This window comes from Anopheles merus, chromosome 2R, assembly GCF_017562075.2.
Source record: "Anopheles merus strain MAF chromosome 2R, AmerM5.1, whole genome shotgun sequence".
In the NCBI taxonomy this organism is placed as follows: domain Eukaryota; kingdom Metazoa; phylum Arthropoda; class Insecta; order Diptera; family Culicidae; genus Anopheles; species Anopheles merus.
Window position 1 is genome coordinate 50,143,083 of NC_054082.1, and position 22,791 is coordinate 50,165,873.

Sequence of the window (22,791 nt, forward strand, 5' to 3'; positions counted from 1 at the left end):
TGATATTTGGGGTGAAATTAAACAGAAAATTATATCTACTCCCCCATGGCACCATAGTTGGGATTAAGTGAAGGTGAAGGAGGAGCGGAAGATGAGAAGCCTTCAGGTGACCCATCTTAAACGGCCGAACCTGAAAATAGACAGAATTGAAGATTTGTATGCAAATCTGCCATTTGATAGCTCTGTGGCCTTACGGTATGGGAAGATGTTTACATAGCAAATATATACCAATATTTGTCCGACAGTTCTTACTTAACTTTCAAAAGATGAATGCATACACAATATTTTCGGTGATAATAGATAGCATGTCAAATACTGTTGAATTACCAAGTTTATTCTTATGATGTGCCAAAGTGAAGAATATATCTTCGTAGAGTATTTCATAAATCTTAAGTTGTGTTTTTGCATTAATATCATATTATTCAAAAACATAATTTCCTATAATAACGAGAAAAAATAAATCATACTTATGTAGATTTGGTGTAATTAGTTTCTTTTACCATAACCGTATCTAATTGATAGCCCATTTAATGCAGCACGTTATCCCAGAATTCTTTACCAAGTAGATAAACATATTGTCTGTATATTATTTATGTGCTGATAATTATGTAACATTTACTGGGGATTTGAATTATATTATCATGTGGTGAGCTCTCTGAACAAAACCTGCAACCCAACAATGGTTTTTTGTTACATGTTATATTTTTTCATTCAAGTGTCTGCCACTTAAAATACATTCTGGGCTAGGGGAATGAAACGCTAATAATGTAGAACGTATGAAGAGCACAAGAAACGATTTCTCGCGTGCGATGAGCTTCAAGAACTGGCTACTGCAAACATCGAAAGTGTGCACGCAAATCGATGCCCATTTTTACGCACCAGCAAAACCGCAAATTGAATCCCCGAAAACGCCACAGGACTTTCAAGTGGCCACGAAGGAAATCAATAGACTTCCGATTACCATTCGTTCGGCTCGGTTGATATCGCTTTGGGCAAACGATAAGAAGGATGCACTTACGATTGTATAATATCTGCGTCTTAACCACAATCGGCTCAAACATCACGTGCAGAACAAAAAAGGCCGAACAAGATTTGTTGTCCACGTTTTAGTATTATCGCTTCTCAAAAATGCCCCCTTATTTGATTGGCCGGTCAGGGGAAGCACCACAGGCAATCTGGATTGCCGGGCTTCACAGTCCATTTCCTTCCGTTCACATGCGCGAACATTACGCCACAGCAAGCAGGGGGATTATTTTGTGTATTCTCGGTTGCACGCACACGGGAGAGTTCGATGACCAATGGGTCAATTGTGACAAAAAATAATCTCGTCGGAATTTCAAAGTATGTTTAAGAAAAACGTCACTAAGCCCCTCATTGCGATTGAGCGTTGTGTCTCGAAAAATCTAAACTCATATGAAGCCCAGAAGACGCTATGTAACGCAAGTGTCTGGGATGGTACTTTCGCTATGTGCGTGTGCGTTTACTTTCACGCTGGGAGGAAAGAGTGTGTGGGATACGGAAGCAAACAGGATGTGTTGCCGCGTGACCAGAGAGCTAGGCTAGGAAGAGCAACAACGCAGCGCCACCGAACGATCCGGCGCGTATGATTGACGGTCCGTTGACAGGTCGTCTCGGTCGGTAGGGGATACGACTTCGAGACGTGGTATGTGTACTGTTAGAGAGCTGACAAATTTGCCAGAGAAATATGAATACAAACTGGTCGGTCGTTATTGGGTGGATGGACGATGTACATACGGAACATATTATGTGGAAAGTAATGTAATAACGACAAGAACATTAAAAATCAAAGATCCATGCATGGTACCAACCTAAGCTTCAAAACGATGTATTCAAACCAATATATTCAAAATTATACAAATATAATCACCGTCAGCTGTCCTCCTTCGACAAGACTTTTCTATACCCCTGCATCAAAACTTCTAAGCTCGTACGGACCTAGAAATGGCCAAATCTCTGCTTACCTTGACGTTTTCCTCACAGATTGACTGATTACATTTGACCAAATAAAAGGCTCAACTTTCATTATAGTATGCCATGCGGTCACGCTAATGATACGTTCCGTAACGGAAGTTCCTCTATAGTGGTGTTTGAAGTGATTTGTGTAGTTTTTAGCTAATATGTACAAAAATCGCGATCAAATGATGCCAATTCCCTCAAGGTAGGTTCATGTTCATTTCCCTTATCGTACCTCAGTAATCTACCCCACTGCTATACCGCTACCGATGGCAGCTGCAATTGCTCAAATGTTACGTTTTAGACTGAGGGAAGCATCTGAAAATAGACACCCGTTGCACTCAGACTGGCGGAGGCTTGTCTAAAGTTACTGCACCAGTTATGCGCTACTCTTTTGTAGTTACGCATTCTTGCATAACGATACTTTTGCAGCAAGGTTTTGATTTATCGATCCCGCATATTCCAGTAATTTGAGAAGATGTATTTTTGGACCAATTTCATGAATGTTTGCAGTTCCGCATTTAGTTTCTGTCCCTCATTTTCTACCTCCTCATTTTTCATTGTGACCAGCTCTTAAATATCGGCCACAGTTTCCCTACCGCAAGGTGTGACCATTTTTGCGAAGGGAACATAAACTTCGGTGCATCTAAGCCTCTCCGCTTCTCCGAAGCCGTTTTGATCGGGTCGTTATTATCTTTATTTTAATGATGACTGCTCTCATCCACAGAAGTTAATGGAACGTATAATTAAGTTTCACTTTGATCTGCTACACGGGAGTGCAAAGTGCTGAGGGTTGACGGTTTTAATGGAGTGCGATACCGTTTCTGAAAAGGCGATCGATCGGCGCTGTTGCCTCAAACATTAAGTGCTAAAACGTTGCCTTTTGGAGTGGTTTCTAGATGATTTAAATTAATTTGCGACTTAATGCGTAGTTTAACGGCGATATCAAAGATTTATAATTATATATATAAGACTGTAATATTACATTATAAGTGCAGTTTGCTACCACATTTGAATTGATTTATGACCAATAAGTCTATCTGCTTTGGTGGTCTTACTGATACTATATGAACAACAATTCAGAACTTCATCCACAATGTCCTTCAGCGGGCTAGAGATATACTGCAACCCTCACTTCAATATAACACGGATGAAAACCGGCCACAAATGAGAACATGAACGAATAAAACACAAAATACCTTTACAGTTAAAATCGGGAATGTGGTGGAATTTCCATTTCTTCAAATTTTATCTCAAACAGCAATAAAAATGTTAAATCGATCCATCCAAATCAAGCTCGGAAGGGTTGAATGACTTCTCTTTATCGGCGCATTATCGGCAAGGTAGGTAGGCAGCAAATCTCTCCGACCAAAAGAACCAACGTAACCCAGAACTTGTTCAGATCCTTTCGAGACGATTACGTCACGCCAAGAATGTGCGCCATCTAGCGCTGTCAATCGGGCTAACCGGTTGCGATTGCGAAGATCTTGCCCCAATCGCCACTGAACTGAGTTGTTTTTGTGCGTTTTCTTTTCGTTTATCTAAATCAAACATTTTTGTTTTCGAATGACCCGGATTGATGAAGAGCGTGATGAAAGTGAATTATTACTATCTAGCGCTTCCATTTGATGCTTATGTTTCCCCGCGACGTAAGTCTGTTTCTTTCTCGCCTGCTTCGCAAATCATGATCACATGTATGTTGGAGATTGCAAATTTATAGCTACTATGGATGAATTTCCGTGGAGGTAAAATTGACTTCGATGCATGATAAGCATCATCGTGTAGCGTGCTGGGTAGCATACAGCTTACGTCATATTAACAGCAGAAACATTTGGATCATTTAAAAGCATAAACGTTTCACCTGCGATGAACAGGCAAATATTTGCTAATGAGCTGGGCAAAGCGAACAAGTCGGTGAAATCAATCTTGTATCCATCACTTAGCGTACGATTGACGTGCTGATTGATTGAATGGGTGTATTTAATCATCAAATTTTAAAGGTATTCAATCTGTTCGCATTGTACGATCTTTATAGAGTGTATATTTTCCATTGCAATTAGTAAGCATCGATTCACAATATCATACTTCCCGAAGTCTTTAAATGATCCACTCGCTGAGGAATCGTATAGGCACAATATTTCTAGGTTAATGAGCGATCATGCTTATTATTTCTTCTCTTCGCTTACTACTACCCTGCATGTCTACGAACTGTCATTGATGCTAAACTGCTGAACCATTACACGCCGTTCGCACATCGCTTTCGTCTGTTTGGCCTCCGTCAGCAAGTGACTATGATTGGAATGATCCAAACCGTCTGCTAGACTGCAATGCTCTTTCGAACAACTGCTGTTCAAAGCTTCAATGCTCCGGCACACATACCGAGAGCATTTCGCATACAACCCCATACTGCTCATTGTGTCGGGGATAATAATATTTCAAAAAGAATATGATAATAATCTTACATTATGACGAAGCCGTTGGAACGGTGTTTTAGATCCTGAAGGAATCGGGTAAACACGGTGAACGAAGCACATGAGCATCAACTAATACGTTTGTGGCAAACAAGGTGCAACCGTGCAGGAAATTGACTGACGGTAGTAATATCGAGTGAAGACTTCATTTGCAACAATGTAGCGTGAAGAAGTCACTCTGGAGGGAAAGAGCAGATACACGCCGTGTCTGTGCACGGCAGGAAGACAGAAAATCTGTCTTCTGTCGGAGTCTGGTGTGTCGTATAGCTGTGTATGTGCATGTAGTGCGATTTTGTGCCTGCGTTCACGCGTAATTAGGTGTGACTTTGGAACGTTACTGCTCCAACCTCCAAGTACAAGAATGGAACCCGAAAACCGTATCCTATCTATCCTTCCTCTAGTCTAGAGGTGCAAAGTTTAGCCTCACGAAGTGTAACTTTATGCAGATGAAGCTTTCGCAGGCACAAAGATCGTGATCTTGAGGATGGTGTGAACCGGTTCAACGTGTGAATAAATGAGCATCAGTGCGCGTTGCTCGATGTTTGTGTGCTTGCTACCGAAGGTAACCTTGAAAGACCGCCCAGCTCACCCTGATGGCGCGATAGCACTAGGAGATTAGCAATCAAGCGATGCGACAAATTTCCTCCGGGACTCGACAGCCCGACTCGCCGGCGATCAATATCTGTCAAATTAGTTAGTTGATTTTACGTGGGACAATCGAGTTTTACTGGAAGGTAATTAAAACTGTAAACGACCGACCGGATGCGTGAACAGCACTAAAAGAGTGGCATGATGCATAGGAACCGGTAAGTTACCGCTTCCCAAATATGGAGGTTAGATGGACCGGGAGGGGGGAATTAACTGTATCCCATAATTAATAACCATTCAACTGTAACGCTGATGAATAACGCGAACGATAGTAAAATATCAGAGTACGAGTGATATGTTTCAGACGGTCAGAATGAAACTTATTTTGTGGATCCCTCCCAACCCAGTCGCGTGCCTATCGCTCGTCTCCGTCCCCTCTTGCACACGATTCCAATTAGGATGCAACGAATGCATATACATTATTCGGCTTGGCTAATGAGCGCTAATGGTACCCGAGGTTGGCGCGTTTTAAATGCTATACATAAAGGTCGTATGAGGTTGCTCGAATGCAGCAGAAAAAAGGAAGAGAACTTCCGGCTGCAACAAAGTTGCAACGGGCGGTAATGCCGACAAAGAGCCTATTTGTTTACGAATATTTCGTCTTCACCCAGCGTGAATGTTTTGCTTGCCGTAGGATAATCCTGCCCGATCGCGACCTGCATTTGACAAACGCTTTGCTTTACAGCACAAATACATGTTTGTCAACTGTACATTCATCCTCCCCGGGTGTGGGAATTTCAATGCGTGATAATCCACTGCCCGTATCTTGGCAAAGCTGCAGTCGAGTCATTGCATTGCACTCGCGACAAACCCCACCGTTCCCCATCGGGGGCACCGTTCGCAAACCGATTATTGAGTCATATCTTTGTGTTATCTCAATGCCTTCATTACTAGCGCTTTTTGTACGCTCGGTAGGCTTAAACGACATCAAAAATGGGAAAAGAAATAACGTGTATCGGAGCAAATGGAATCAAAACGCCAGGTAGCTGAAAGACTATTGCGACGAGTTCTTAGGCGGATCGGTTTGTGTATCAAATCACATCCACTCACCGTCACAACGATTGGAAGAATGAGATCGTCAAGACCGGTCGTAGGAAAGCATATGCAAATAAACTGCCTCTTTTTCCGCCTGTGCCGTATTTTCCCGTGCATCGTTAAAGCGTCTTTATAATCGATTTTTCAACTGCACCCGCAGATTCTTCTGCCAGGATGTTCAACAACCCGACCCGACCGGGCACAATCTTTGCTTTCGATCAATTTCGATCGATTTGATAACCAAGTGCTCGGCCGCTCGATTGCCGATCACGCGTTGGTCTGGTTTGGCAGACTGGAATTTAAATCGATCCTCATCATCGATCGGATGGAGTCCCAAGCGCTGTAAGCCGAATCAATCGATGGTTATGATTTTGAACCTCAGCGGGTTTCACTTTCCGGACCCGATCTTCGTTTGCTACTTTGTTCCGCAAATGCTTCGTGAGGGCAGCTTTTCCCGCTGCCACCATACGTTGGGTTGTGAATGAACGTGTTCATGCAGTTGGAGTTGGATTAGCCTGGCACAGGAGAGCGCTGCACAGCGCTGTCCATTTGGAAACCGATGCGTGGCTTGCGTATGTTTATTTGTGTTTCTTTTTCTTTTTTGCTGCATACGCTCCCGTTCATACTAGCACTGCTCCGACTACCTCGGCTGCCCTGACTGCTGGAATGGGTGGTCATAATGAGGAGCATGAAAAAGGGGACAGGTTTGGGCCCATCAGGTTTCAGCTGTTGTTGGGGGGTAGTTTGGAAACAGTGGTGCACTGCTCCCTGGCGTTCGAGTCGATTGGATAGCAGCTTGCTTTGTCGTTGCATACTTTAGTCTTTCGTTTTGGTGGATGGAATCTCGTTTTTGTACCCGACTGTGTTTTCGAATTGTTTTAAATATAAGTCTCCCTTTCACAGCATCAAAACCTACAAGCTGTCTGGTTACAGGCAAATGTTTTCCGTCACGAGCAAGGTGTTCAGTACTTTTCACCTATCTTAAGAAATATCCGATCGATTGGTTTGCGTACGTATGTCTTACGTACGTCATTGCAGGGAAGGTTTATTTCATCACGCAGTCGTATATTTTATCGGATTAAATCGCATCATAACCCTATCTTGAGAACCACACAAAGATGTGTGTGATGTAAATATTGCAAAGCTCGCATCAGAAAACACTTTCTCCAGTTCGCATCCCTCATCATGAAATCACTCATCTTTAATGCCTCTATTCACCCCAATGCCACAAAGCTCTATCACATTATGCAGACGCATCTTTCAGCAGACCACACACAAACATCAGCGAGCGTGACCCCACTTAGCCTTCCTAAAAAAAAACGTAAGTTTCACATACTCCTACAATGGGAAACATCCTGGGTGGGGATCATCTAAATCGTTCCCAGCTCTTCCTATGGGAAATGACACCAACAAATGGGTCTCTTTGTTTAAGAATCAAGTAGAACTCTTCACTTCATTGACACTTCTTGGTGCGAGAGTGTCAACTTACCGATGCAAGACGACAAGGCCCTTTGGGGTGGAGTTTCGGTAAGGTATTTATTATCTCTCTTCCCTCTAGATTAGTTTCGGCTACAGTTACACCCGTCGTTTTTCTCGCAGTGAGTGTTGGCTAGGATGAAGCAAACTATTATCACCTACATCTCACAACTTTGAAATCTTTAGTTACGGAAGTTACGGTTGGATGTGCCCTATGGTTTAGTTACATCGCGTGCCGTTGGGGCATTTAATCGGAAAAGGAAAATCTATTCTACGGTTTAGTTCGCTGGAATCTGATGTGGAGCTTTCAAAGAAATTCAATGCGTCTTAATCGTTAGGGTGGCAATATGAAAGTCGATCGCTAATAAGGAAAGCACGAATTACGGTCATCATGTGGATAGTAACGTATTTTCAAAAACAAAGCTTCCCGCGTGGCTGTCGACTCTCCCTCGATGCTCTAATCATCCAGCTCTTCGCTTAACGCTTTACGAGCTGTAACCACCTTTTTTTAATAGCCACCTATGAACAGCATTGGGGGCCTTCATCTTATGCGCAACATGGTCGTAAATCAATCAAAACCTATTAAAAAGTTCATACATTTTGTTTCACAAACAACGCGCCGTGGAGTTAAAGACAAAGTGCATACCCAAAATCAATGCATTCCATTGGGAGCTACGACCAACAACTTTCATACTTGGGAGGTGTATTGGACTCCAGTTTCATTTCTTCTGAACTAGCCCATTCAAATCATCTTGCTGGGCTGCTTGCACTTGCTATGCGAAGAGTTGATGACGACTGGTTGGGCTCTGGTAGCACTGTAAACATTCCATCAGTCATCCTAATATCATAACGTTGCCACGAGCTGGCCCATCCCATGATATCGCGTTACCAAAACGTAGAACCTCCCGTGGGGCAATTCGCATAATTAGGAAAGCTATGAGAAAGTTAACCTCACGATCTGAGCGTGCTCCCGGTGCCCTACTAGCGGCAAACAAAGTATAACTTCTAATAAATTCAGTTTATGCTTGTTTTACTTCATCCGTGGGTCTTCAACAATCGATTCGGCATTCATTTCTGTTTTATTAATGTATAGGTTGCGGTTGAGGTATTCAAGATTTGGTATTCATCCATACGATTTGAACTAAAATACCTATTAACCTATGGTTAATAGTCCTTTTTAATTGCTGTTACAATGACTCTAGTCTCTGGTATATAAAACAAATGGTCACAAAAATGAAGTGATGATTGCCTCATGCTCTCAATACCACCACAAAACGACGAAATAATCACACTTTCACTCAAACTAGAAACACATGTGCAACTGCACAAACGGCCTCTCGATGGATGTGTTGTAAACAAAGTGCAATAAAAGGGACATTAAAGTTAATGGCACGATTATGGGCGCAGACAAACGTTTCGGATGAGCTTCAATTCGTGTGTCTTCCGCGCCACACGGAATAGGATTAAGGTAAAGTTAAACGGTCCTAGCAAATTCACACCAACTCATTTACCCTGGTCGAACTAAAGTTTCATGCCTAAAAACGATTTGTTTTGCATAATGTACCCGTGGGTGAGCGCCCGCCCGACCGCATATTCTTCACTTAGCCTTTTGCATAATGTACCCGTGGGTGAGCGCCCGCCCGACCGCATATTCTTCACTTAACCTAGTGACCTCTGACCCTGACTACCGACTATTTGCATGACCGCAGCTAGTGGTTGGCGGATGGACAATAGAGCATCGACACTAACGAACAGAAGAATACTAATATGTGATACGAGCAAGCAAAACAAACACCGCCCGAAAGTCCAATTCGGCACACACAGAGCACGAGAATGAGAGGACGTTGACCGTAGACACTCTTACGTCTACCGCCAGTTGGCAACTAGCACTATGTGCTAACCACTGGTGCTTGACCGGTCAAATGCTCACATCGGTACGCACAATTTACCCAAACTCAATCGCACACGCGCTGCCATCGAACGAACGCGCCAGACGGTAATGTGTGTCATCGAACAGGGATTACTGTTCCGATTTGGGACACGGGTGTACCAGGCTCTCTCTCTATTAGTAAATTATGCGGAAGTCATAAATCAGCATGGTTTGCTGGCGTACCGGGAAGGAGGGATGAGTGATGCCAGTCCGGAAGGGCCTGAAAGACGGGATAAAATTGTCCCGCTGGATACTCTAACCTGATTGTGACTGATACAATTTAGCTGACATGCCTAGCAAGAGCATCTAATGATAAACGAGGTAACAGTTTGGGACGGCAAGTAATTCGTTGTGCTTTCTCTGCATGACAACTGTTATATTCTGGTAGGAAACAAACCTCTCTTGCTAAATGTTTTTCACGTAGTGCATTGACCGATGTAATAAAAGAAGTAAAATAGAAATTCTTAATAAACCTATTTCTATGGATGGTGCGATGTGTTGATCTACCTCATTTAACATTCTAGCAAATCCGATATGAATGAACTAACCGACGACACGCCGTCTAGCACAGCTCGGCGATTCTAGAAATTAAGTGATTGTTTTACGATTTATATCGTTCTAGCATTCCTTGCCCTTGTACTATGATGCAATAGCTATATTAATATTTTAAGAATCCCCGCCACTGCCTCTCCATCAACTAACTCACCAGCTCGCGATCTCGTTCTATTAATCTTCTCAAAGTACATACTCTCTCGTTGCCAATTGAAAGCATCATTATACGATTGAATAAGTTTCACGCGCTCATTTGGCGCATCTCTTTCGCCATAGATCGTATGGTGCATCCTGCTGTAAGCCGGTAGCACTTTGCGACGATCGGAAAAGCACACTTTGCGTCTGATCGAAGAAACGACCGGAGCAAATGTTTGTAGAACAAACAGCGGGTGAGGGATTCAATGAGTTGCTATGTGTTTTTGTATTTGCTAAGAGAGCGAGAGAGGGAGAAGAAGAGAAGGAGGAAAGCACAACAGAGAAACCCAAACAAACTCCCGTCCCGCCACACAATTGCAGCTGTCCGTGATGGATGCAATTTGCAACGGTTGACGATCGGAAGTTCACTCGCTGGAACCTCTCCAGAGATCCGTTTCCGAGGGGATCAGTGGTAGTGGGGGATAAGTGGGAGGTGTGAAAAATAAGCACACAAACAAAAAAACGTGCACACGCGGAAGGAAGGCAACAAAATGTTTCACCCGGCTGATGCACCGTGGACGGTGTGTGCGTGGCGGGCCTGGTGCAGCACGAATGGTGCAACTGACCTACCGCACCATTTTTTCGCGTAGCTATTTTGCATTTCGCGCAACGCGACTCCATACCAACACACACATTCCGTATCCGTTCACTACGAGAAGGGTGTGCTTAGCGGGGTGGTGGTTGCCGCAGATTGTCATTCACACTTTCCGGGCCGCATCGCATATGCAGTCCCGTGCGGGGTTAGGGTATGATGCTCTCGGACCGGCAGCGACATTGTGGGCCAGCATAATGCGTGTCTCGATCGCGCTCTTCGTCTCGTTTGACAGACAGAGCGCTGGTGCAGACTGAGTGAAGCATTCCGTCTGCCCATCAACATAACGCGGTGTCATTTGCTTTGAAAGTGGAGCAAGTGCTTTAATTTGCCGGAAAAAAAACCGGTAAAAGGAGTGGAAAAAGTGTTTGATGTACAAACAAATGCGTTTTGTCACTGGTGACTCCATTAGAGAAGATTCTTGGCCCGGTTTAGGCATGTTTCAGCTCACTCTCACGTTGGTCACGCGTACGGCTTTGCTTATACATTGTAACGGGTTTCGATATGTTTCACCCGCCTGTCGTGCATAGTATTTTCCTTCCAGGATGGTTTCTTCATTCTATCCGTAATCATATACCGTTCTGCTAGCTCCAAGATCAGCCTGCCGAAAACGGTAATCTTTAGAGTGTAATTAAAATTCAAAATAATACACACACTCCATCTTAAAAAGATAGCTTTGCAAATCAGTTGTGAAAACATGTGAAAGGAACAAACAAAAATCTGCAAACAGCTGCGGTGGATGGAACATACCAAGAAACAAAATTCAACACCAAATAAACTGCACCATCTCCGACGAACGAGACACGAGAAATTTGGTAAAGTAGGGAATTTACGAGTCGCTTAATTAACATTGTTTAGCAACCATGTTTGAGCGAAGCTCTTTGCTAAAAACACTGGTTTTTGCGTTGTAATTTAAGCATATTCAAATTCCTTTTTTTATCTTATTGTTGTTTGGCTGTTTTTTTTATTTTTCTTTGCTTTGTCAAAAAGGTCTTTGACACATTTTATGGCACATTGCTGGTTTTAATGCAACTGTTCGTGCTGGTCGTATATTCCAGCAAGATCGAAATAAACTCCAGTGTGTTCTCGTTTGGAAAATTGCCTTTAAATTCACTCGTGCATGTAAGATTAGCGTCTTGTAAACAACGTCTTGTTTTTTTCTGCACAACAATCAAAACACCCGACCCTCCTTCTCCGAAAGTGACACCGACAAGTTGTCAGAGATTTGGAAGGGTTCATTCGGTCCTCGCATCACTTTGCCCATTAGAAGCAAATCTTTTCCGCATTTCTATCCTCACCTTTCCGGCATCAATCAATTATCGAGTCAGCACAAGATATCAGGTAAATTTCTCTCCATCACCACAAGACATCGAGGGTCCAAAAATCTCCCGTTGCCATTCGCGTTGACAGCGGGATGCAATAATCTATCCACGATCGGAACTCTGAGTTAAACTATCGCTGGATATAGAGACTAATGCTTTACTGACACTACATCGCTCAAGAAAGCTTCCCTACGTTATCACACGGACAAGATCGCTGTACGAAGTCCACCAGGTACCAGGTGGTGCGGGTGTGAAATAGTTTTTATAATTTCTCACCAAACCACCAAAAACTCCTCGCTGCTCTGGATCATACGCTGGAGGAAACTAGTCTTCCCCAGCATTCCTGGCGCGTGTCACGAGAAATCACAGCTTCAGCCCACCGGGGGGCATTCAACCAGGCATCTGACTGTACGTTTCGAACGGTAAATCGTTCATTGTAAAATGCATTCCGATCGATTCCGGCCGTCGATCTTGAAGGGCCACATTATTAAGGTTATTTGGCGTGTGCTTTTGTGGTCGATGATTTGAAAACAACGATAACTGCACAACGAGCGGGATCGCTGTGCAAACAGCGGCAGGAGTGCCGGGACACTAAAACCCGAAAAAGAAACCACCCTGAGCCGGACAGGTTTCACGGCGTCAAAGGTGTGTCGATAAAGGGAAGTCTCACGCTAGCCATTTTTGAATTCTAGTTTCGATGTTCAGGTGCTCAAGGTCTGAGCAACCTGTGTGGTTTAGTGAAAGTTTCTCGGAAAGGATTCTACACTATGGGGGAATTTAGAATCGGGCAGCTCTTGCACAACACCACCAATCCATTTATCAAAACGGTTCCGATTCATGCTGATCCCACACTCAAGGCCAAACAGTTTTACAACCATTCACTCGAAGCCGAGTTCCCGTAACTTAACCCCAGGGGGACGTTGTCATGGAGGATTTGGGATATTCACGAAATGATGGAATCCATAAGTTCTCGCATGTCTTGTGAAGTGAATGCAATAAAACACCAAACGTCACCAACATCCGTAACCGAATCGGCTACGATCATTGGAGCTGCCTTGGTTTCTAATTGATAACGGCGAACGGTGATCATAAATCACTGGAAGAATCATCTGGTCTCCACAGGAGAAAGATGTTGTTTCTCCTCTTCTCGGATAAGATTTGATTCTTATTCTATAAAAAAAAAACATTACGGTTGATCTGTGTTGAAAACAAATTTAGAAAAAGTGTTAACGATATTGGCGCCATTATTGCCACAATTTGAAGAAGAAAAAGTTCTAGTACACCTCATCAAAACAGATAATCTGATCGATAGCCGCAAAAACGCTCTTTGGATTTTTTAAAAATATTTTTCATCTTTTTGCTAATTAGTATGCTAACGAATCATGTCACCCGAACAGCTCAAATCAGAGTCACCCACCGCCACGCCTTTTGTGCTGATTTAATTCACATGCTCGAACGCCGATCCTCGAACGCAATCGATCGTTGCAGATCGTATCGGATTTGTGTTTGTATTATTTGCACGATTCATTTACATCGCAGCGGCGTGTAGAATTGCTGCACGGGTGGAAAACCATTCCAACCAGTTCCGAGTACCATGAGGCCGGCAATGAAGAGCAATATGATGAAACCGTTTGAACCGTTAGCGAAACAAAACAAACGTTGGTGATTATTTAGGAAAAAAGTGTCTTTTTTCTATACGTCCATTTTTTTTCGAGCTGTGAATTACGAGTGCATTGGATGCCTACTGGCTACTGGGTATTGGATGTATCTTGGGACAGGGATGGGTATGAAAGAGTGCCTTTCATGCCAGTTCACGCCTGTAACCCCATTTCACAGCCAGGTGAAAATCAGTCACAGTTAGCAAGGGTGTAGAAATTAACAACCTCCCCGTGAATGGGGCAATGCTCCAAACCGAACTCAGGTATTTTTGGGGAGAGTTCAACGGTTTAGGGCTCAGCCTTTTCCAAGCGCGTGAAATTCCTTCCAATCTTTTCTAACTCTCAAGCGTTATGGGAACGTCTGAGAGGAAGCCTTGGAACATGACTTATCTTATGCGCCAGAATGCGGGAAGGTCCGCAAACAACAGACAGTGTATTCTGTCGGGCCTCGTGTAGTGATCAAAACATCTTGTTGATGTGTCATTTCAACTTCATCTCGTCTGACAAAGGATCAAGAGCCTTCCAAACCCCAATCCAAACGAACATTTATCCTAATGAGCTTCGCGGAAGCTAACGCTGATTTGTGGATGTATGGTGGATGTTATTTATCTGCCTCAGGAAAAGCAAAAAAATAAACCCTTGACAGCTATAATAGCTAACAATCACAGGGACAGCGAACATCATCTCATCACACACACACACACACACACACACACACACACACACACACACACACACACACACACACACACACACACACACAACAACAACATCATCCTTTCTCAATGTTGATGATTAGATAATTGATTCAATTTTCATCGGTGTCACTTAACACCGTCAAAAGCCATCGTAAGATTGATGATACCTTTCGCTACAGATGCGTTTGGAAAATAAACAAATCTGCAACCCAACAACCCCAAAATATCAATTATACTTCAGCGAAGGGGAAACAGTTGAGCAGCTGTGCAAAAAATAATCGAATTTAATTAAGAGATCAGGGAGTTACAAGAATACTTAAACCATCGCGATCTTACGTTGAACTTTCTCCGTCCGAACAGTCTAACGGCATTCGCTAATCTATCATTCCCATTCATGGGTCGTTCGATTTATTGACCAAATATGAAAAATATTTTAAACACAGCTTTAATTCCGCAGATTGCGGTGGATGCGGATTCTTCAACAGCTTAGAAAAGCCTAAACGGAACCTGTTCGCGATAAATGTCTCAAGTGTTGATTGGAGGATCCTCTTTCATTCGCTTCATTTCGTATCGCAGATTTCGCTTATGCACAGTGAACAAGAAACGTTATGCTGTAGTGGACAAAATAATTAAAATAATATGCAAAGTATAATTCATAATACGGTTGGTGCACGACAAGATTGGATTAAAATTCGCCAACAGTGGTTCGGCAAAAAAACCAAAAAAAAAAATAGACAAACAGATAATACAATCCCAATATTTTAATCACTGTTTTCTTCCGCTGTGCATTACTATATCATGCGTTTAAAAGGTCACAAATCTGTCTGCCTAAATTAGCGCACGGTGAAGCGATTGAAAAGATTGTAAATATATGCAAAAGTGTATAATATTTCAACCACGATTCCGGGCGGCACCGCCCTGGCCTACATTTTAGTGGTACACCAAAAAAGGGAGAGAAAAGGATACTCACTGTAGTCGCTGAGATCGTCCGACGTTCCGTTGACGGTTCCGTCGGGCAGCAGCTGGATGTAGCGGTTCTTGATGAACAGCTGGATTTTGCGTGTCGCTCCGGTTATGTGCGACAGGTTGGCGGAACGCTCATTGCGCTCGAGATTCGATTCGATGTTCCGGTGTTGTTGTTGCTGCTGCTGGTGATGTTGATGATGGTGACGGTGGCCACCACCGCCACGCCGCCCATGCCACACGCCGGTACCATTCATCGGTGCACCTGCGGGCGCAAGCTGATGCTGGTGACGGTGCGGATTCGCCGGCAGAGCCTCTCGTCTACTTCGGGACAGTGCCGGCGATCGGTTCGTGTCATCGAACCTGGCGTGCATACGGACGGGCACATTATCCTGCGGCAAGTCGAGCGCACTCGCCGGTCTCGCCGATTGGGATTTATTTTTATCGATCGGTTCTATTAAATAATCGCGCGCGACGCGGCCCGCCCGGCTATTTTCGCGCGGCGGTAAATTTATCTGCACTGCTGCACTCACATCACTCTGTGTTCGTTCGTTCGGTTCAAATGTTGGTCGCGGCTGGGTGACCGGACTGAGGGCACGCAATAAGCGGTAGAACTCACTGACACGCCGGCTCTTCCGGCTCTCGGATTCCGCCGGTTCCTGTTGCTGCTGCTGGTGTTGCTCGTTCTGGTGCCGTTCGCTCCCCGGGCCAATCGGGACGTGGTGCCGCTTCGGAGCGAATGTGCCTTCGCCGCTCGTCCACGACGGTTGCACTGGGACCGGCATGACTGCGGCCGCTGGATGGGGCCGAGCGGGCGGCACTACATCCCATGGCGCTTGCGGGGACGTGACGGACAGCGGCTTCGGCATCGTGGCGCAGCAGGGAGGCCAGACGAGGATCACCAGCAGGAGGGCGCCCAGCAGGGCCAGGGCCCTCCGACGAATCCTGCCACTGAGCATGAACCTTCACCGGCCTCTCGTGGAGCGACGTCCACGGGCACCTACACACACTCACATAGATGCGCCTCGCGCCCTCACCCACACGCACACACACACGCACGCACCCGTGCTCCCACGCTCACTCACACTAACACAAGCACCAAACGATTATGGGCGGCAGAAAGAACCGTGGGATGGTGCGGAGGACAAGCACTAAGATTCACTTTGATACACTTTCTGGGTTACGGCGAGGGGTGACACTGGGCAGCATGTGGCACGGCCCTAGATACACTTGCACGTAGCACTGCCTGCAGCACACTAGAAACGTCCCGTGCGCGACCAGTGCGCGTCCCATCATCCTTTCGCGCGGCCTTCAGCGAGTGTGGCGGGTGCAGTTGCGATGCGCCTCCGGGAGCGGGACGCACGTATGCGCGGAATGTTGTCGTACAGGCCGCAGACAGCACTGCCACCTCTCCCTACCCTGCGGGACGTTTTGCTGCGGGTGTGAACGGGTGCTGGCGGGCCTGCTCCTACAGGCCATAGCACATCAGCACACGCACGCGAGCATTCGTTTCGCTAATCCACTGAAATGGTGCTACCGTTGGGCGAAATAAGGAGTCGGGCGGGATGAATGCTACTACCTACCTACCCACCGGCTCTTGTTATGGGCCGGGTGCTGCGTGTGCGTTAGTGTTACGCCTTACTGGAGGAAAAGCCCTATAAAATAGAGAAGGAAAACGGATTGAGCAACGTCATTCGACTAGAGCGTCGGTGTCTTAACGGCATGGCCCTGTGGCAGGCAAACCAAATAAACTATGCTAATGGAGGAATGGGTAGTAATCTACATATTTTGGGTATGAATAAAATATACAACGCGGGAAGAAAGGCAGCTGGCTTGATGGTTGGGAATTCCTCGAATTTATTTGGAGAAATGGGCTAAAGGAGATCGCGATCGACTTGGCTCGCGATCGGTATCGATGCGTAGATGGTTTAGATTTTGCAGAACCGTATGGCCAAAGGGTGTGTTTTTCGAAAACTGGAGGCAAACCAATTGAAATGCTCTGCGCCATCGCTCGGATTCGCTGGCAGCGTGTGGAGCAACGCAAGCTTTAACGAGGGATATGGCAGTTCCTTGGGTTCCTTTACAACCACGGAAATAACGTGTGTAAAGTGTGAAAAAACACAAATTTAAAATGCTAATCTGTTCCGCAATAACAAGCGTACGAATCGAGGTTGACTTTCGAGGAGAGAAATTGATTAAAATTGCGATCAAATCTGTACAATCATCATAGTGATCTTCATAATCCCTAGCAGGTATGATTCATGCGTTTCTATTAAATGTTACGATATTTTTTAATCAACGCTTCGCATCAGCAACCAAAATAAACCTAGACGAGATGTACGACATTTTGATCGGGTCAAATTTTTATGGAAAGTGTTGTATGCTTCCGTTCGTTATAAATTCGTTACAATGTCGTACTTATAAATGGGGTCATTGTATTATTGATCTCTATGTGAGTTCAAGATGAGTTTGGTTTTGATGTAGCACTTTTTTGATAGCATGAAATATTGAAAGCAAGAATTAAATTACATTTTCTATTAATGTTTACAATGTTTTACAACATACTGATATAGGATTCGGAATAATGTTAAAATTCTAAATACGAGATTCAATACTTAATAAAATGAATCACACAATTTTACAACAGTTGATTGATTTAACAGTACTCACATATAAAGCACGTCAGATTTCACGAGATTTATGATTATTGTTCAACTAATCTGCCCAAATAAACAAACCAATAAATGTTTCGTGTCATACACTATCCCTTGGTATATTTTTTTAGCAATTCGGGATGCTTCAATACTATCTCTTTCGTTCAACACGGCTCAATATGCTCAGCCATACCCAAACCATTGCTTTAGTCGCTCATCGTCAAAAAACCAGTCGAAAAGTACGCATCGAAAGGCTAAAATTTGAATTAATCACTGCGATAGTAATCTACCGACCCACCGGCGGTGCAGATAAGTAGCGAGATCGCCATTTTCATTACCATCGCCAATGAGTGGCGCTGTCGGGCGATAATTTAGTACATGACGTACGTACGACCCGTCGCCATTCTCCTTTTCTATTGCTGCTCGTACACACGAGTGTGTATGTGATGTATGCATACAAAATCTAGCATTTGAACATTGTAGCCACGATCGCCGTGTGAGGAAAGGATCATCTCCGATCAAGGTACCCGATTTAATGCCGGCCATGCGCTGCCGAATGTTGCCGAATGCCAAAATCGCAACTAGGAGGATCACACGCTGCAGAGCGCACAAAATGGTCGATATAGGGGGGAAGACAAAGGGACTGAGAGACGCCTCGATACTGCAGTAGATCGTTTACGCTGTACGGCAGAGAGAGGTCATTGGCACATAAATATACATTTTCATTTATCATCAGTAACGCGTGTGTCACTTGACCGGGTTCCGCTCTCGAAATGTCACATTGCGCGAGCAGTTGCCGTTTTCGGTACACAACGCGTACATACAAACACACTGCTGATATACACTGCTGCTATCTGTTATCAGTTACGCTTGTCTGCGATACACCTGCACGAATGGCCTTCCGCAGCACATGCCGGCTTTTCCTTTGCTTCTTCCAGCCCTCTCTGCAACTCCCTTCGTCGACCCTTCCAGAAGAAGCGGGTCACCCACACATTGTCAACCGGTTCCCGATTTACCAGCTAACTTTGCCTGTATGCTAAGAGGCACTACCAATCCGTCATCGGTAACAAACGGAGAGTAACCGATGCGAGATGGAAGCGATGAGATTTCGCTCCCTCTCTTTGAAATCCAATTGCAAAAAAGTTCTTCGAAATGAGAAAATAAAATCAAACAAGTAAATAAGAAAACGGTCTATGAAACAAACACTGCGTCTCAATTTGGGTTCACAGTCTTTTCACAGTCTACGTCACGTACAAACTGTTTGTCGAAATTACACACCCCTGTTTCATGGTGGTGGTGGAGGTGATTTACCACACCAATGAAGGGAAAGCTGGCAATCCGCACTTGCCGACAGGGAAATAACGTTCCGATTGCCTCGGTGTTAATTGATGCTGTTTATGTTTGCCAAAAGTGGCAAGATCGTCTCGGACTCTGCGATTATACAGAAGCCATACCAACGTAGTATAAGGTGGTTTAAATACCTTTAAGCTCTATCAGACGATCAATCCTTTCGTTCATCGAAAGGAAAATTTGACCGTGATACGGGTAAGAATATTCTCATATCACTTTCACTAACCAATCTCCGAATGCATACAGATTAACTTGTTGAAGGGTGGATGGGAACCCCTTTTCGAAATTACAAGCGTAATTGACATTTAAATTCTTATCAAGCGTTTCTCGATCTCGGTTGTTACAAACTGTTTGCTCACAACTAACCATGCTACCTACAGCTGATAGAGGGGTGGCCGCAGCGACAATCTTCTCGCTCGATTGCATAATTGTTGCGAACGGTCTGTCTCGGTGGGGCAAACATTCGACTGTTGCCAAAATGTGGAGTGTAGCTTATGTAGTATGAGCGCTGCGAGCAGTATTTGACAGAATGATGTCAACTAAAACTGCTGACTGTGGATTGCGTGAAGATGAGATGAGTTAGGTTTCTCGCAATAAACATTGGTCCTTTAGATAACGGTTAGTTATGTTAGTCTTCTTTTTATCCAATCACATTTTTAACGCTTTTTTCAGTGACAAAATTGTGAATTGTGTTTTTTCAATGAAAAAAAGGAAACTGCTGTCTTTGAATCTCTATTGCGAACTAAGGTAAAAATTTTCGTAAGATCACAGTACCACCAAGTATAGTGTTTTAGCATTTACAAAAATGGAGCATGAAACTTTTTCAATTTTCCATCTCTGGACAATGTCTTTATAATCGCTTGCTAAAAGCAATTGGAACGAAATCCCACAAAACTGTCAAAGCCCATTAGTCGAACTTCGTTGGGAAATGTGTTCAGTTTTGCTCGACTGCTCTGATAGCTACATAGACGTTTATGTCCACAGTGTGCCTTGCGATCTCTGCATGCCATCGGAGGTAATGTCGGGATGAGGTTCTGGTACAGCAACCATACACAGAAACGACTATCTCCTGTCCAAAAATCCAACTAAAAAAAAATACAGTGGACACACAAACACGCAGCGGAAACATGGTTAAGATGAAGATGCGGTAAACATGCCACTAGTGAAATGTAAAAGTGTCTTCATGTCGAGCAAATGGTGCCGGCGTCTGCGTTCCCTTCACTCCCCAGAATGTACCAGTGTGCACCATGCAACTCCATCTGCAAAGGGCGCCGTCAGCGAGTTGCTTTGCAGCAGCAAAAAAAGCATAAGTAACTTCCAAATTCGTTTGGAAAGAACTCAGCTCGTCTCCAGCAGAACATACAAAAAAATCTATCATGACCATTGCTTTCAACCAAACGGGGGATGATGTTGGCTCGCTCACAACGAAGTTTACCCGACAAAAGTCACCCGAAACCAGGCCCAAAATGAAATGGTTTTGCAAATCTTTGGACAGGAGTTTGCGAAGAAAATTACCAATGCGACTGCAAAAAATAACAAGAGAGTAACAAAAAATAAAAGATATGTAACAACAGCAAGTTAAGAATCGAGAAACGTTCCGCAAGAATGGAAAGCAATGGGGAAGCATGCTGCTACGACTTTTGTCGACATTTCTCCGGAAGGATGTGACCCCAAGCAGCAAGCGAAGGTGCAAAGGCACAACCAAAGTCACGCGCATTCGGAGCGACCTGTTCTACGGGCGTGTACGGCTTAATAATCTCGCAGTGCATCCCACTAAGCGATGCACTTTCGTTTTGCATCTTCCGCATGGGCGAGCTGAGAAGATGCGTATTTGCTGCGTTTGGAGATGCGTGTTGAAATTAGTCGCAATACATCAGGCAAAACAGGATGCCTCATTTCACACCCAGAACAGGGCAAGTTGCGTGATTGTACGCCGTAACAATACCGTTCGTGAAAGATCTCACTCTTCAAGGCAGGTCACGAAAACGCAATGAGCTGTGTTGTAGCTTAAGTCAAACGAGGTGGACGTTTTAATTGAGTTTTAATTACATTATTGCATCTTTACTCGTATCATTTGCACTCTTCCAAACGTTGGCGTTATTAATAGAGTCCTAAGGTGAATCACACTGTCTTGCTGAGAATAATATCACGTCTTTACCTTTGATTTGCTCGTTTCGTTAGCCGCACTGCTGCTGATAATAGCGCTGATTGCTCGAAGTAATCGTACGTTTTGTGCTGTAATTCGTTTCTGTAGCAACTTGATGGATGAGGTGTTTTTTTTTCTTAGATTGATGGACCAACACTTTTACACTATTGTACGGCACCAAATCTTTCTCATTTGATTAAAATTCGATGATTTCTGTTTCACTGCCTACGGTTATGAAAAAGATTAGCAACCACAACACATCACAGGGTAATTTATACTCTTTTGTAATACAAACATCTTGATATTAATTGCACTATAATATTGCTTATGTCATAAACACATTTTTTCACAATTTATGTTGTCTTGGTTCACGCATGCCAGAGCTAGGGCATATCACAATTTTCTTCACTCTAATTGCACACTTTCAATCACACATCACTCTCTCACACATACACACAAGCAAACATATACATCGTCGTTTTGGCATTGATGCCTATCACGTGAGTCGATAAGTATGACAACGCGCCGTACTGCTTTTCTCATTCGGCACCGTGATTGTGCCGAATCCACGACCCAAACCTACCCAAAGTGGGGAAGCATGCGCCGCCATCGGTCAACAAGGGTAACGAAATCAAAAGAAACCCAAAATGATAAGTGATAAGATCATGTTTGGCATTCATATAAGACTGCAGAGGGGTTTGGCTATAAAACCCCATGAAAAGAAAAAACGTAGCCCGATACACAATTTCTGCTTCATTCAGATGCATTTAAAGTCAACGACAGCCGTAACAATGTTTTGCATACATCTGTGAAAGGTACTGTCTATGCTTGCCGAATTCTGCCCCCCAAAGTCTGCGTGAAAAGAACACTCACCACACGCTGGTAGAGCAGGCGAAATAAAAAAAAGGAGAAACTCAAGACATGCTCACGCCCGTGGCTCGGGCATCTTGCCGGCTTACAATGGGTAAGTGAGGAAAGGGAGGAACCCGCGGCGAAAACCCGCGCGGAAACCACAACCGAACCGACACTAATTTCGAAAATATATCCAATCGGTTTTTAATGAGCCAAGCGGCGGCTCGGGCGTGCGCGTAATGCTCGCGGTGGCTGTCTGTCGATCTCGTCTCGTC

The 22,791-nt window shown here is 44.2% G+C and overlaps 1 protein-coding gene across 8 annotated transcripts in view; it reads right to left on the reverse strand.

Moving 5' to 3' along the window:
* LOC121590729 overlaps window positions 1–22,791 on the reverse strand; it is a 57,292-nt gene that overhangs the window by 32,920 nt on the left and 1,581 nt on the right. For all 8 annotated transcript variants that reach the window (XM_041910645.1, XM_041910649.1, XM_041910648.1 and 5 more), the window contains exons 2-3: window positions 21,677–21,889; window positions 15,522–17,169 (exon numbers count right to left, since the gene is read on the reverse strand). In XM_041910645.1, coding sequence (XP_041766579.1) covers window positions 15,522–16,473 — 952 coding nt within the window. In that variant the 5' untranslated portion in view covers window positions 16,474–17,169; window positions 21,677–21,889. The remainder of the gene's footprint in view (window positions 1–15,521; window positions 17,170–21,676; window positions 21,890–22,791) is intronic.